We start from the raw sequence: 16,925 nt of genomic DNA, 5'->3' as shown, positions 1-16,925 counted from the left end.
GCTGTAAAGCTCTATGCTAGTTTAGTATTAGTAACTACAGCAGTTTTAGAAATGGTTCATCGTTTTTAAAAACTATTAAAGTTACATATTTCCCTTAAAATTGCCTCTAGTATTTCAAGTTCTCTTACTTGTCCTGCTTCTTAGTTTGTATCCCATGATTAAATTGATAGTTCATTTTAGTAACATGAATTGAAGTTTGGTGATTGTTCTGATAACTTTTCTTTAACAGAAAGAAAAAAGAAAGAGAAGGGACAAATGAAGGTATGAGAGAGACAAACTTATGAGTGACAAAAATTCCGAGAAAGCTATGTCAGTCCTACTCAGCACAGAATTAAGTGTTCTCTCCAGAGGTCATTTATATTAACATTGAATTGTATTTCCTGCATTCTGCTTACCCAGCCACTGCACTTTCAGAAGGAGGAGCACACATGGAGGACTCTTCAGATTTTATGCTGGTTTTCTTTGTAGAGAGATCTAACACTCCATCCCCTATAATTAGTGCAAGAGAAAACACTTTATATTTGCACAGAACACTAGTCCTTACATTTCCTGCCCCATTTTACTATGTATGAATGATATAAATTCCACACTTATTCAATATGATTTTAGGACATGACTGAAAGGTACTGCATTAGGACAAAGCACAAGAGAGCTGGTACTGCCAGGTGGGATAGAAAAAAAACCCTAAATACATGATTTGTTTAAAATTGTGCAATGTTATGTCAATCTGACAGCTCATCCATGATTGGCTTCTCTCAAGGCTGGCACTTTGGGAGATCTGAAGCAACCCAAGTTAGAAAAGAAAGAATAGAATGTGTTACGCATGGGAATAGAATACCTACTTATATACTATTTTAAACTGCTTTGAACACACAACAGTTGAGCCTGTGCCTATGTTATATCTAAGACGAGATAAAGATACTACCTAAAACAATACAGAACTTGGAAAGACAACCGCTATAAAACATACTTTTCAGTATTTTTTATTAAAATGTAGTTACCACAGATATAATATTGGATTTTCACAATTAAAAAACTTAAATGATTCAGAAATTGTTAAAAGGATAAGGCCAGCACAGAATGCACTATTAACTTGAAATCCAACAACAAGTAATACCGGAAATAAACATCTTTCTATTTGCTCAAAAACTGAAAAGGCAAGCCTTTGGAAAGGAATCATGAAGGAAAAAAAAAAAACCTGCTTAAAACTAAAAACCTAAAAAGGCTAAAGAAAATTTACTAGCTTTCATAGTAACTAAATCAATCCACATAAAAAAATTAAATGTCTAGGGAGACATAAAGATGACTGAATAAAACACTATATTTATAACCTCTTTTGTAGAAATGAATCACCATGCAGTACGTGCTTATTGTGTACAAATCAATATGATAGAATGGCAGCACGAAAACAAACAAGCAACCCCACCTCCCCCAAAAAAAACCCACACAAAGTACCCATTCTTATGGCACTTGGTATCAAATAGGACAATCCAGTCCACACAGTGCTCTGCCAGCGATGGGGTACTGCTGAGGAAGGCAGTGCAGAGAAGTGAGAGTGAAGGTCAGGCCGCGGGTTAGTAGATTAATAAGCACATGTGCCCGCATAGTTACACACATCAGTATTACTGTTTTTAAAGGTAAGGACTTACCACCTAGAAAAGGCTGGGTTAGAACTTACTGACTAGCTCAGGCTGACCTCTTGTGATCTACCTTCTGAGTGCTAAGATTACATGTGTGGACAAACACCCCTCGCTGTGATAAGTTGACTATGCTTGGCCCCTTTGAAGTGACACTGTTAGGAGGTATAACCTTGCTGGACTAGGTGTGTGTGGACTGGTTTCCTGGGCTCCTAGAGCTCAAGCTCTACAGTGCAGAAGAGAGCCTCCTGATAACCTACAGAAGAGAGTCCTTCCTGTCTGCCTTTGGATTAAGATGCAGAACTCTCAGCTCCTTCTCCAGCACCATGACTGCTTGGATGCTGCCAGGGTTCCTGCCATGATGATAATGGACTAAACCTCTGAACCTGTAAGCCAGCCCCAATGAAATGTTTTCTCTTTTAAGAGTCATACCTTGGCCATGGTATCTCTTCGCAGCAATAAAATCCTAACTAAGCACCTAGCATGGGACGCAGTTTTCCATTACTGTTGTAGGACTGTCATCTAACAGGATCTTGAACAAAATAAGGATTCCCAACTGAGCAGATGTATTGGAAAAGGCTCTAAATGAAACAGTTTGTACAGAGGACTACCTTATAAAATTACTTGAGACTTTAGAGGAACAACAGGGGCTGGGGTAGCCAGAAAAGAGTAAGCAGGCTAAACTGAGGAAAGAAGGAAGAAGACAGACAGGGCCACACGGCCATGGCTCACTGCTGAGTTTAACTGTGAAGGACACAGGAAGTTACTGAAGGATTCCAGGAGACTGACAGGATTTCATCTTTCTAAGGCATCAGTGCCATGCTGAGTAGACCACCAGGCCTGTGGAATAGGGAAATCTACCTGGAAAGCTCCATACTGTTTTTCATGTCTAGGGTTCCACACTTCAGTCCTTCTCTTTTCTTAGGAGTTCTACTCATCTCCCCTCGTAATCATACTGATCCTTCTCAGAGCTTAGGAATCTTTCAGTCACTTTGGGCATAATTCGGACTTGGTGGTTTGTCATCACTCTAGGTTTCCATTCCAGCACTGCTATATCCATTATTCACCATTTAGCAGGTCACCATCTAGTTGTTACGGTTTTACAGCTGGCTTATCTATTTCATTTAGTAATACATCACTCTGTCTAGAAGAGTGCCTGGCCAAAGTGATCAGAAAATATTTGCTAAATAAACAAAACTAAAAAACTGGAAAAACTTTAGTGTTGAGTTACAGATTAGAACACAGATCGGAAGAGTAAAGGAGAGAGATAAAGTTCCTGCTACATAAAAATTATTATTCCAAGTACCTTGACAAATTCATCCATTCAGCCTAATTTTATACAGTTTTCAATAAAATCTTGTATTTCTCATGCGTCTAACCACTTGTACTTAGTTCTTCAAAAATGCTAGTTATTTCTCAAACTGCAAAAGAGCATTCCCTCTGTCCACAATGTTCTTTACATCTGCTCAACTTTTTGCATAGCTATTCTCAAGGCACAATCTCTGCAAGCAGACTCCTTATCCACCTGTCAGCAGCCTCTTGCAACCCATCATTGTGCACTGGCTGAGGTTTTCTTCCTGGGAGTAAAAATTATGTTTTAAAACAAATCTTAGAGTTATAGATATTATGCTTACATGTATGTCTGTGCACCCCATGCCTGCCTGGTGCCCATGGAGGTCAGAAGAAGGCATCAGACGCCTGCTGTGGGAGTTACGAATGGTTGTGAGGTACCATGTGGGTACTGAGAACAGAACCTGGGTCCTCTGCAAGAGCAGCAAGTGTAGCTATTGAGCCATCTCTTCAGTTCCAAGAAATAATTCTTTAAGAGAACTAAATCAATATTCATTAAAATTAATGAATAAATAATAGTTTTTTCTGTTTCACTATTTCATTTCTGTTAATTATAAATTGAAGTTTTACTATTTTAAGAATTTTTTTCAGTGCATTTTCTTCAAGATGTGACTATTGCCTGACCCCTTTTCAAATTAGGTTTTAATATATATAACTTAAACAGAGGGGGAGGGGGTACACTTTACCCCTAACTCTAATTGCTAGCCAGAGTTTAAGAACAAATCAATACGTCTGTATAATTTTAAATTCTTCTAGACTTTTGATGTGCTTAATTAAATTCATTAATTCTTCAAAGTGAAAATTTTCTCTCTTCATATACAGTGTAATAGTGGTGGCGTTCCAGCTGGGTCAATAAAGCTTTCTTTTTCTTTTCAATCACCATCACATAGAGAAAGTAAAATTATACCTATTTTCAAACTGGATGAACTATTTCTAAGTCTCATACTATCCTTTAAGAGATCTGCTCAGATCAGGTTAATAGTTCCTGGCTTTTTTCTCTGTAGAAGTCCAAAGGTGGTAACATTTTTTTAGTCCCTCTCCATAACCAAGGATTGTATTACATATATTAAGTCTGGTTCTAAACGGACTTGACAAGATATTATAGTCTATCTAGTGAAGATGAAAACATTCTCCAATATATTTTTGTCATAAAACACTGAAAAATTTCAGTCTATGACAATTTACATAGTAAACAGAAGCTCATAAATAAGTATATGCATAGATATTCTAATAGGTATTAGATTTTTGATACATTTTAGAAATCCAAAGAAAATATCACATTTTCTTAGAGTTATCATTTCTATTAAAACATATTGCTACTATTTTTTTTCAAATATAAAGTCTGTAGATTTGGAGAAAATTGTCACTCTTAGTATTGTCTGAACTGGAAAAGAGAAATGTAGTAAGAACAGTGGGTAAGGAGCACAGACTGGGAAGATCAGAAATGGAGGCAGAGCATTTTCTGGATCCAAAGGATAATTTGTATGTTGGCAAATGGTAGTTCCATCTACTGTTACTGCTTTTTATGAATGTCCATATCTAAAGTATTAATGACTCATCAGTAGGTAAGAACTGTACTCACTATGCTCTCATGATGATGTACTTGAATAAGTAACACTGTATTCTCTTTAATATATGGTAGTTTACTTTCCATTCACCTGTCAGTAGATATTCATGTCTAGTTTTTCATTCTAAGTATCTATTGTCTTAGAGGCAATGCTGATAGAAACACCTTAGTAAATAAGTATGCCATCTTATGTCCAAGTTGTAAGGACCTTTTCTAACTTACACCCACAAGTCAAAGTGCTAGACAATGATCCATGTTTATTTTCAATGTCAATAGGTATTTCAAATATTTATAATTAAAAATTGTGCATTTAGCATGCAGTATGTGTGAATTTTTAAAGCACAGAAAACTACTTTCCGTATAAATCCATAAACTGGTGATATCAACAAATTAGTCAGAGAGCTTAAAAGATTTAAGGAGATCTAAATATATTTCTAGAATGTATTTATTCTTTGTGAGTAAACAAATTAGAAATACAAGAGTCAGTAGTACATTAATTAATTTTAAGTGATTAGTATATGATTATCATGCTGTTATTTTTTCTGTATGTTTAAAAACAACCAAAGAATAAACACAACACTGTTTTTATTTATTAGTTGCAGACTACCATTTAACATCAGAATGTAATTGCCTGTGACCAAACCCTACTGAAAATATTCAAAAGTAAAGGCAGGCCAACAAAAGTGTTCAATAAGGACATAGAATTAATTGTACATATTATACCACCAAAGACAAATTCAAAAGTAGACTGATGTTTGAAAATTTAAGCCATGATGATGCTGAACAATTTTTTCAGCATCGACATTTTATCAGGTATTCTGACAAAAATTAAAAACTGCTTCCAAACTGACCTCATCTTTTTCTTCTAAGCTATTGACGAGGAATACTGTTGTAACACAAAATTGTTTTCTTCTCTTCTAAGGTCATAATTCTTTTTTAGATTTTATTGCTGTTGTTACTATTAAATGGTACTCTGCTTGCCCTGTTAGCGTCTACACACTTTCCAGCATTATTCCCTACTCAGTTGTCTTTCACAACTTTACAGCACATTATTTAGGTCAATTCTATACTATGCCACTTTCATGTAAGCTGCCTAGTCTAAAAACACAAACTCTGTAGTATTTGAGAGGTATGGGTTAGAATATATTTAAGACTTATTGCTACTTAATAGATTTTCTACAGTACTCATTTCTTAAAATAATGGCATAAAAGCGGGAGTAATTCAATGGTTATTATCTTCATTTATTAACCGAGCACTGGTTTACTCAATGCATATAACCAGCACATAGCAATCTATACAGTAGATCCTTACTAATGGATGAGTAGTGCTGAGCTTTGGAGTCTGTTCACTGAATCAGTAATGCTCACCTGGCAAAGACTGAGCATTACTCTCTCAAAGAGCTGAAAGTGATTTTTAACCAACTCCCCTTTCAAAAGAGAAACACTCAAGACTTTCTTCAGAAATGTCAAGATAATCATTAATGCTTGGCTGAATCTGAATGTTAAGTGAAAAGCATTTGCTAGTTCCTCACACTGGCTCTAGTTGCTAAGCAATGCAAGTCATGTGGTTCAGTGCATACTCGACTATGAGCATGAGTTCAAAAGTCTTTGAAGCCACATTATCGATCATGAATATTAAATATACCAAAAAAAATTATGACTCATTATATGAAGGACATGACTACAAATGAAAAGGAATATTGTCTGGACAAGGAAAAATTTTTATAAATAGATTCCACAAAATGTTAAAATTATCACTAATAAAACTTGTCATAATCAGTGCTTAAACAGAGTAATGTCAGTATCATTAAAATGCCTTCTGGCGGGGTTGGGGATTTAGCTCAGTGGTAGAGCGCTTGCCTAGCAAGCGTAAGATCCTGGGTTCGGTCCCCAGCTCCAAAAAAAAAAAAAAAAGAAAAAAGAAAAAAAATGCCTTCTGGCTTTTTCATCTTACCTCTCTAGTCATGCTTTATTTCTTCACAAAGGGCCTCCCCTCCTCCCCCAGTATACTGCTTAGTAAGGCATTGGCTCTGCACTGTTTCTTACAGTACTCGTAGGGGAAGTTTTGTGGTTATAGCTCTTAATCAGAGGTATTTAACTGACTGCCAGAAAATATTTGTAGTTTCATATAATCAAACATATGAAAAGCTATGATTCTTTTCTATGATGGAAAGTATGCAAAGAGCTTTTTCTGCATTTGAGTGTATGGCTAAAGAACTTGAAAGAAGCATGACTGGAAAACTAGTGAGAAAGGCATTTGAGGAACATGAATGATGTCTTTAAATGGTCAAAGAACATGAGGATATTTCTATTCCAAGCAAATGCTCATGCAAAGGTTACACTTTAACAGAGGAATTTAATAACCAAGTAGGCAAGATGACCCATTCTATGCAGTCAGCCTTTCTCTAATATCCTATTTGTTACGGCCCAATGGGCTCATGAACATAGTGGCCATGGTGGAGAGATGGAGATTATGCACAGCCTCAACAACATGGATTTCCACTCAACAAGGCTGGCCTGACTATAGCTGCTGCTGATTGCCAAATCATCCTGCAGCAGAGACCAACACCAAGTCCCTACTATGGTGCCATTCCTTGGCATGGCCAGCCAGTGACTGGGTGGTAGGTAAACTACATCAGGCCACTTCCTTCATGGAGAGGGTAATGTTTGTCCTTACCGGAGTATACATTTATATGGGTTTTCATTTCCTGCATATAATGCCTCTCTGTCCAAACTACTATCCATTAGCACAGTATTCTACACAGCATCAGTTTAGACAAAAGAACTAATTTCCCAGCCATAAAAGTGTGACAGTATACTTAACACTGTCCATACCATGTTCTTTATAGACTTGAAGCACTGGCTTAATAGAATGGTGGAACGGCCTTTTAAACACTGTTTAGTGATAGCACTAAATGGGTGGCAATATCCTGGAGCTCTAGAAAATCATTTAGAAGGCAGTATATGCTTTGAGTCAGTGTCTAATATATGGTACTATTACTCCTACAGCTAGGATTAATGGGTGCAGGAAGTTCCACTCATCACTCCCAGTGACTCACTAGGAAAATTTTGCTTCCTGTGCCTAGGCTTTCCTGGAGGGAATATTTCTACTAGGAAACACTACAAACATTCCACTGAACTGGACACTAAGCCTCCCTACTGGCTATTTGGGGCTTTTGATGTCCTTTAAGTCAACAGACTTTTAAGGAAGGAACAATATCAACTAGAACAATGACCTAGTGCAAAAGAGCACTTGTTGTTCTTCTAGAAGACCTGGGTTTGGTTCTGATCTCCCAAATGGTGGCTGAAAACAATCAGTAACTCAAGTTCCAGGGATTTTGATGCTCACTTCAAATTTTTCAAAAGTACACATATTGTACATAGACATACATACCAGGCAAAACATCCATACATTTAAAGAAATCTTTAAAAAGGGGGAGGAAAGAAAGTGAGAAAGGAAGGAAGGAGGGAAGAAAAGAAAAGGTGTTAGAGGGGTGAATGATTCAGACTGCAGGGGGAAATTGGATTGCTTCTCCATAAAGGAAGTAGGGAAGATTACTCTGGAGTGCAGGCGATCCTTTAGGGTGTCTCTTGATGCTATCATGTACTATGATTAAAGTCAGTAGGAAACAATCTACCCAGAATGACAAAGGGCACAGATGAGCTCTTCAAGAATGAAGATATGGGGGGGGGGGGGGGTTGGGGATTTAGCTCAGTGGTAGAGCGCTTGCCTAGGACGCGCAAGGCCCTGGGTTCGGTCCCCAGCTCCGAAAAAAAAAGAACCAAAAAAAAAAAAAAAAAAAAAAAAAGAATGAAGATATGGGTCACCCCTCCAGTAAAAGAAAGAAGAGCTGCTAAGGTGCTTGCTGAGGGTAGAGAAAATACATAGTATTTTAGAGGAATGTCTAGTAGAGGAAGATAAATACCAGCTAAGACCACATGACATGTTGCAGAAATAGCTGATATGAATTTTTCCATCTTACTTTGTTAAGAACACGTATGCACAAATACATATATATTAAGCCGATACCTGTTTTCTTTCCTCTATTTGTCATGGAATGTACCATTGATTGAGGTATAATTAGTGGTTTTTATAAATCTGTATTATTATTATGCGAAGCTAAAAGACTAAATATTCTTCAAAGGGCATTGCCACCTACTCTAAAATATATAATACACTTGTGGTAGCAAATGGGATAGTAACATTGTGTAAGGCAGAAATATATCCTGGTGGTGAGTATTAGCATTTGGAAAATAAGTGCAATGCCAGGACAAGCAACTGGGTGTCAAACTGACAAGGATGGACTTGGGACAGCTAATCTTGAATGTTAACTTGATGTAAACTAATGTTAAATCAGAAAGAGGAGACCTTAACTGAGAAATTTCCTCCATTAGGTTGGCCTGTGGGAGTGTCTGTGGGGAATTTCCTTGACTAATGATAGATGTGGGAAGGCTCAGACTACTCTGGGCTGTACCACTCTGTGTAGATGGTCCTGGGTTGTTTAAGAAGGAAACTGAGCATGCCACAGAAAACAAGCAACCACGCTTCCTGTCTCTGCTCTTGCTTGACTTCCTGTCCTGATTTCTCTCAATCAATGATCAGGATGTTTAAGTCAAATATATCCTTTCTGCCCCAAGTTGCTTTTGATCATCATGTTTTCCAGAGCTACAAAAGCAATAAGGACAATGCTGTAATTTAACATATTAGAATTTATACAATAGCATTAATGTTTTATTAATACTACTTTTCTAATTACAGGACAAAATGATTGATGGTCAATTAGCATGCAAAGTTCATAAGGCTACAAGTGATGAAAACTGCATTCTCTCATCTAAGAAGTCATATTCCAGAAACTTCATTAGTCAAAATTCTATTCTGTCCAGTGTTCTGAACAGCTAATGTGCTTTTCATATTTACCACTTAACATTTTTATGAGCAGCTTAAGGTAGAAACCTATTGTCAACCTCCTTTTGGGTGTGTAGTCAGTTGCAGAACAGGACATCTTCCCCAGTGATCTCTACTGACACCTGCATCTTACTAAGATTTCAGTAATGCCTAGGAAATATGAGATTTTACTGATTAATATTGTGACCAACAGGACCCAGTTTTAATTACTCCACTATAAGTCCTTCATGGGTCTTAAAGCACACTTCTCATAACCTTGATTTTATTATTCTTGACTCTTTAATACTTGTCAATTTTAAGATCAGGAAATCATTTCACTTTAGTAAAACCATCAAACTAGCAAAATTCTGACTGAACGTTAAATATGCAAAAGTATTTCTAATCAGCTGAGATGTAAGTCTATCAAAAAGTTATATGATGTTCTCTGTAAGGTCTTACACACTCTATTGGTCTCATTTTTTTGGTTTTTATGATTTTACTTTTTCTATCAAGATAGGCACTTGTAGTCCAGGCTGGCCTTGAACTTCCAATCTTCCTGCCTTTTCCTTCTAAGAGCTGAGATTATGGATTTGTACACTATCTTATTTAGGATTTGAACTTCTATCTGTAAGTTTCAATTTTCCTTTCTTTTGCCATCTTTTCCTAGTTGCAACCATAAGTCTGTCAGACACCAAGGTTCTTGTTCTATCCTAATAGAATGCTACATTGCTTCTGTAAAGGGAGAGGAGAGACACAGTATAGACAGCAAATAAAAATGTAAAAATCCCAAGCTTTGCAATGTCCAAAAATTAAAATATATATATTTTTCTTAAGTATTATATTATAGTTATATTTTACCTTTCTTATAGCCTAATAATTAATATTTCTCATAAGCATAACTAATGCAGTCTAAAATCAGGTTTCCAGTAAGGTAGATTATTTCCATCTTTCAATATTGATAAGTCTCTAGAGCCTGTTTCTTCTAAACACACTGCTGTGCTCATCTCTTAAGAGTCCTAACATAAATGCATTCTGGGATCACTTCAATGATACTTTAAAAAAAAAAAAACTCCTCAGTTTCTGAGTCATCATTTGTGAATATCGCTGGATCATTACCTATATCTTATCTCTGATCAAGCATGGGATAAATCAGGAAAGACACCAGCTTTTTCTTTTCTCTCCAAGAAGTGATATGATCCCTAAACCATTCCAATAAAAACTAACTGTTCTTTCATCTCCACACAAGCCACTTTTTTGGCATCTTCCCACATTCTTAAAAGGCTTTTTTGGGAGATCTTCTGTGAAGACACATATCTTACAAATAAACTCTATAAATTCAACATGATAAGGTATCTCTGTATGTTTTACACGATAGGAGTGTAGTTTACTTATCACATGTACAATTTAACCCTTTCCAGTCATATCATAAAAAAAATAAAACAAAACTGGGAAGTGGGGGTGGCAGAGATGGCCTTGCAGCTTAAGAGCAACTGATGCTCTAAAAATGACCTGAGTTTGAGTCTCAGCACCCTCTTGGTGCTGAGTTATAGATGGTTATCTATAACTCCAGTTCTACCTTCTTCTACTTCTAAAGTCACATGGCTTACATGTGTTACACTGACATACATGTAGGAAAAACATTCATATAATCAAATTAATATAAAAATGAAAAAAATCTCAATGGTAAATTATCTATTTCTTTCTCATCTCAGTTCAGAAACTGAAGAGGAAATACTAAACTAATGTTTTGCACTATTTACTAGAAAAACAATTCTTTCTCATAGTATCTCTTTATACACATACTTTATTTTTTAAGTTTCTCAATGAAATCCTTACTGTGTACTCCATTTTGAAAAAAGCAAGAGAGACACTTTCTTTTATAAACTATTAAAAATGTATTACAGGGGGCTGGAGAGATCACTAAGTAGTTGAGGGCATGCACTGTTTTTCCAGAGCACCTGGGGTAGCAACCCAGCACCCACCACCCAGCAGGTTCACAACTTCTTGTAATACCAGCTTTAGGTTTTGACTCTCTCTTCTGGCCTCCCTGAGCCCTGCACACACATTATATATACACAAGTCAAAATAAAAGATAAATTATTAAAGACGGCATCACAAAGTTTTGTATTTTTATCTCTCAGGTCTACGCCATATAAATAAGGAAAGAAATGTAACTTTTTCCTATGAACATAAAACGTATCAATATTTAATTATTTCAGAACAAAAATGTATTATATGCTAAACAAACAACTTACCTTGCTGAGCAGTTTGCTCATGCGTTCGAGTCACAGTGAGGTCTAAGGGGCCTTCTTGCTCATCCTGAAGGCAGTTCTCTGCTTGGTTCATTTGGATGCTTTTACAAACGAGACTTGCTCCAATTGAACCATTTCTATTTTCTTGAATTTTACCGCTTTTTGAGATGTACTCAATTGCAAACTGACGTATCATCTTTTTCATTAATTCCTGAGCAACTAAGGGAATGTTAGGATCACAGTTCTGAGGAAGATCTGGGGAAAAAAATAAATGTATCATTAAAAGACAAATATGAACAACCTGGGGGTTTTACAGAGAAATGACGTTATTAGTATCTAGTGTCAGTCCACAGTGGCCAGTAGTTTCTGTGACTCAGAAATAGCAACTATTCTTCCAAAATGTAACTTTAAAAGAAAAATCCATTTTTTATTTCTATCACAAAAAAAAGTACAGATCAAAGAATTAGGCACAGGAGCAGAACTTACCTCCACAATTAAATGTTCAAACATTCTATTAGATATTAAAACTCATTAGGTATTTAAATACAAACCTCGTATGTGAGCCAAAGGTATACAATATATAATATACATCAATGACTATGAAGAACGACTTTAGAACTCTTTACCAATGATTATTTTTTTACATTCATTCTATCAAATGTGTTTCGTGTATTATGTTCAATTGTCATCAAAGATTTATTTTCTTTTATACAGAAAAATGGTCATTGTAGAGAGCAGCAGGCAAGTACAGTGACCTAAAGAGTGGCCATCAAGGTTCAAGATTTGCTAATATCCTGATACATTGCTTCCTTAAATTTGTAGAGCTAGTGAAGAAAGCAAACTGTCTAGAATTATGGTATTTTATTTATTAAAGAAAAATTGCAGCAAGTATCATCCAACTGGCAGTATTATTTACTGTTGAAGATCTTGATCATACAAAACATGTTGGCTAGCTACAACCACAGTAAAGCTCTCACACAGGCCTGTATGCCCTCATTCTCATAGCCCCCCCAACTCCCCACTGGCAGAAATCAGTAAAATGGGGCATGGGATCAATTAAAGGACTTTACTGTATCAAGTATAGGTTAATCACAAGGTCATCTATAAACCAGCCGAGTCCCAGCAAGATACGTTGTTTGGCCTGGTGGTACGTAACTTTTTATACACAGTTCTGGTCTCTCTGGCCTTCAGGGGTAGAAAGAATGAGAAGCCACGAAGGCCAGATCATTACACTTGGGAAGGCTTCCTGCTTCTCTGAAACAGACCCACTTCTAGAGACACTTACTTACACAGACCAGTACGACAGACCAGTGCTGGCCCAGAGCTCTGTGAGAACTGAGGGGCAGTGTTTCCTAGTTTCACACTTCCATATTTGTTAGAATACCTGTTAAAAAGGTAAAGGAAAGTCATCCCAGCATGGTAAGTCATTTGTCATGATATGTTCATGACTATAACACAAGAGAATTTGAAAATATAAAATTCAAAGGGAGGAAAGGAAAAAAATCCTACTTCTATCAAGTCCATTATAATTTTTTGTAACAAAATTCAACTTAAGTCAACATATTATCCAACCATAAAATATTCTCTCAGATCTGGTGGAGATATTGCATAACACATACTATTTAATTAAAAGCAAGTATTTTTCAATTATGAAAAACATCTGAGAGAAGGCACCATGGGATATAAAAGAAGACTTTAGTCTCTGCTTTCACTCTCTGTTTACAATCTATCAGCTATGAACCAGAAGACCTAGCTATAGGTAAGAATCTTAGCAACCTTTGTGAATTTAAGCTAGCCACATACCATCTATGTTTTCTGTCTCCATATTTATTAAAGTAGCAAAAATAGAAAATGGGAAGTCATAATAGGGCCTTATCATAAAATGGTACAAAAAATATATAATTGTAACTAAAATATTAAACTGTGTCAGATATATAAACAGTTCAGTTAAGTGTGATCTGTTATTAGAGGCGAGAGTTTGTAAGAATAAAAGAAGCAAATAGACACAGATTGAATGGTAATATTATAAATCAGAGTCAAAATGCAAAGTAAGTTTTCATACCTGAGGTGATAACATACAAACTCCAGTGAGGTTATTTTTTGTTGTTGTTAAAAAATATGATATTATCATATGCTTCCTAATAAAGCAAAATAAATAGTTTCTTTATTGGACACAGAAGTAACAGATGCATTTCTTAATTATTACTTCATAAATAGATGACTTCTATAAAAATTTCTCACTTTTAAACACTGAATCTTGCTTCATATTATCTGTTTACATAAGATGGTTGTTTTAAAATTTAAGTATTTTTGATAATTGCTGTGCAGTTTATTGAACAGAATCATTCGTCAATTCACAAAAAGTTACCATAGAAGGAACAAAAACACTTTGTCGTATAACTAGAATTATATCTGAGTTTAAAGCTAAGTTTAAATTCTTCCCTATTCATTAAATCATGTTTTGTCTCTTTTATGTCTTTATGGTTGGTATACTATGGAATATATACCGGTGAAGTGGGATAAGACAAAGAGATGCTTCTCAAGTTGCTTGTGCAAATCTGCTGTAACTCAAAACAACAACAACAAAACAAAAAACAAAATAAATAGAAACAAAAGAGTACAATGTAAGATCTCTGTAAGGGAGTTTAAGCTCCATTTATAGGTAAGTGGCACCTGAGACAATGTGTCTAGTTACATGTAAATACTGTGCTGTTTTATATAAGGCATAAGCAGCTCTAGCAGGGGTGGTCTATAAAGCAGTCCTCTATATAAACTAAGGAAAATGTGCCATTTGTTTAGAGGGAAGAATGCTGCCATCTCCAATAGGTTTTATATTGCCCCTAAGTTTTTGCCTCATATCTTCATTTTTCAAAGTTAACCAAACAAAAAAACTTAAGACACATTCTGTGTGCTTGCAGATTCCTGTAGATTCCTGTATCACTGTACACTTAGTGTTGGTAGTCCACTCCAATGTCATAATAGGCAGCCTAGATGACTGACAGCACAAAGTGGAAGTATGCTATTGGACATCAGTTTATACTGACATAGGTCACCACTTCACAGACTGTTCCTATCGGTACAGTTCACACATAATCTTATTCTGTCACCTGCCTTGTCCTGACCTCACTCTGTCTTTTCTAGTCTCTTCCATTTTACTCCTCTCCTCAGAAGAGCAGTCCCAAGGGAGTCTCACAAGAATAAGCAGAGCATCTTCAAAAGTCAACAGCACACTTCCTGGAAGTATATATTCTAAATTAAAAAAATTTTACAAGGTTGAAATCTCAGCTGACTCTCAAATTGTGAAGAACTGTGAGCTAATTCATCTAGCTGAAATAGATGGATTCTCTGGATCAGATCTGTGATCCAGAGAAAATGTGAATTAATATATCTGTATAATTTTAGACATTAAAAAAAGATTTATTTATTATATATGAGTACACTGTAGCTGTCTTCAGACACACCAGAAGAGGGCATCAAAACTCACTACAGATGGCTGTGTACAGATGGTTGTGAACTACCACGTGGTTGCTAGGATTTGAACTCAGGACCTCGGGAAGAGCAGTCTCAGTGCTGAGCTATCTCTCCAGCCCAATTTTAAACAGCTAAATTTTAGAGGCAATTTGTTATAAAATTAATACTGTAGTATTTTCGTTCTATATTAGTTGGGGGCTATTATAATAAAAGATTAGAGACTATAGAACCAGGCTGTGAGCTATGAAAGTACTACCAATGAAAGGCTAAAATAATCTCAACTTTCAGTTTACAGAATACTTATTTAATACACAGAGTGAAGTATACAGGAAAACTAGGCAATGGTAGAAAGTGAAATAAATGTATAATACTACATGTATTTTGTCTACAGTAACTCCCAAAGTAAACAATGTATCTAATGTTAGAAGATCTACTGGGGAAATCTCTAAGCAAAACAGAAGTCGTTTTGTTTATTCTTGCTAATTAAATTAAAATAAAAAAGGAGATAAAGAAATGTTTAAAATAAAAGCTTTTAAACCATGGTTATTTAAAAATTCTCACATATGGAGAAAGAGCAAATCATCAAATTAAGGAGTGCTTATTCAGGTGGAAGATGTACTTAAGAGTGCTTGGAAGTTTAAAACTCTAAACACATACAAAAAGAAGAAAAGTCCAAATCAATAACTTCATGTCCCACATTAAAAGTAAATAAACTAAAAACCAAATCAAAGCAAGCAGAATGTAAATAAACAGCCAGAGGAGAAATCAATGAAATACAGAATGGAAAAATAGAGATCAATTTAAAAAAAAAAGGTACAAACAAAAAAAAAAAAAAAAAACAACAGTAAAACATTAATAGACTGATAAAAAAAAGATAAACTCAAAATTGCTAAAATTGGGATTACAAGTAACACCATCAATTTTAAAAGAAAAAAACAGAAATATAAATACTATAAAAATGATACTTCAATTAGATAACCTAGGCAAAATAATCTAATTCCCAGAAGAACACAAGCTGGCTGGCTAACTCAAGAAACAACAGAAAGTCTCGAATGACTTAAAACAAATAAAGATAAAATCAATAAACAAACACACTCAATTAAAAAAAATCCAAGAACAGATGGTTTCAATGGCGACTTTACCATCAGACATTGAAACAAGAATTAATTCCAACTGTTTTAAACTCTTTAAGTCAAAAGCAGCTGTACTTCTAACTCATCTGGTAAGGCTATTAATCTGATGTCAAGACAGGACAAAAGCATGCACATAACAATATCAAAAGAAAATTATCAATTTTACAGATGAGAATGCGTGCGCACGCGCGCACACATGCACGCGCGCGCGCGCGCACACACACACACACACACACACACACACACACACACACACACACACACCCCGGAGATATATCAACAAAATGGTACCGAATAGACTTTAGCAATACATAAAAAAAGGACTCTGAACAACAAAGTAGAGGGGCTTATTATCCCATGAATTGGAGTCTGGGTAAAGAAATGAGAATCCGTTACTGTAAAACTATTTATTAATAGGATGCAGCACACACACAAAAGCATCAACCTCAAAAATGCAGGAAAAATGCCTAACAAGCCTTGATAGTAACACAGTAAAAAGTATTGACTCAGAACAGAAGATAACTGCTTCAATCCACACAACATAAGTAACATTATGTTTGCTTTTTGATCTGAAGAAGGAATAGTTTCAGTTCTCTGTGAGAGAGCCTCACTATGTAGCTCCGTTGGATA

At 35.7% G+C, this 16,925-nt stretch overlaps 1 protein-coding gene across 34 annotated transcripts in view; it reads right to left on the bottom strand.

Annotated features, from left to right (window-relative positions):
- Lcorl (ligand dependent nuclear receptor corepressor-like) overlaps positions 1-16,925 on the bottom strand; it is a 137,351-nt gene that overhangs the window by 38,035 nt on the left and 82,391 nt on the right. For 29 of the 34 annotated variants that reach the window (XM_017599472.3, XM_039092775.2, XM_017599474.3 and 26 more), the window contains 2 exons: positions 11,695-11,946; positions 396-489 (listed from right to left, as the gene is read on the bottom strand). In XM_017599472.3, coding sequence (XP_017454961.2) covers positions 396-489; positions 11,695-11,946 — 346 coding nt within the window. Of the gene's footprint in view, positions 1-395; positions 490-11,694; positions 11,947-12,976; positions 13,076-13,753; positions 13,822-16,925 lie in introns of those variants that run through there. The other 5 variants (XM_063273773.1, XM_039092778.2, XM_039092773.2 and 2 more) reach the window with 4 other exon arrangements.

This window comes from Rattus norvegicus, chromosome 14, assembly GCF_036323735.1.
Source record: "Rattus norvegicus strain BN/NHsdMcwi chromosome 14, GRCr8, whole genome shotgun sequence".
Classification (NCBI taxonomy): Eukaryota; Metazoa; Chordata; class Mammalia; order Rodentia; family Muridae; genus Rattus; species Rattus norvegicus.
Note: the sequence above shows the minus strand (reverse complement) of the source record. Positions and strands in the feature narration are given on the sequence as shown.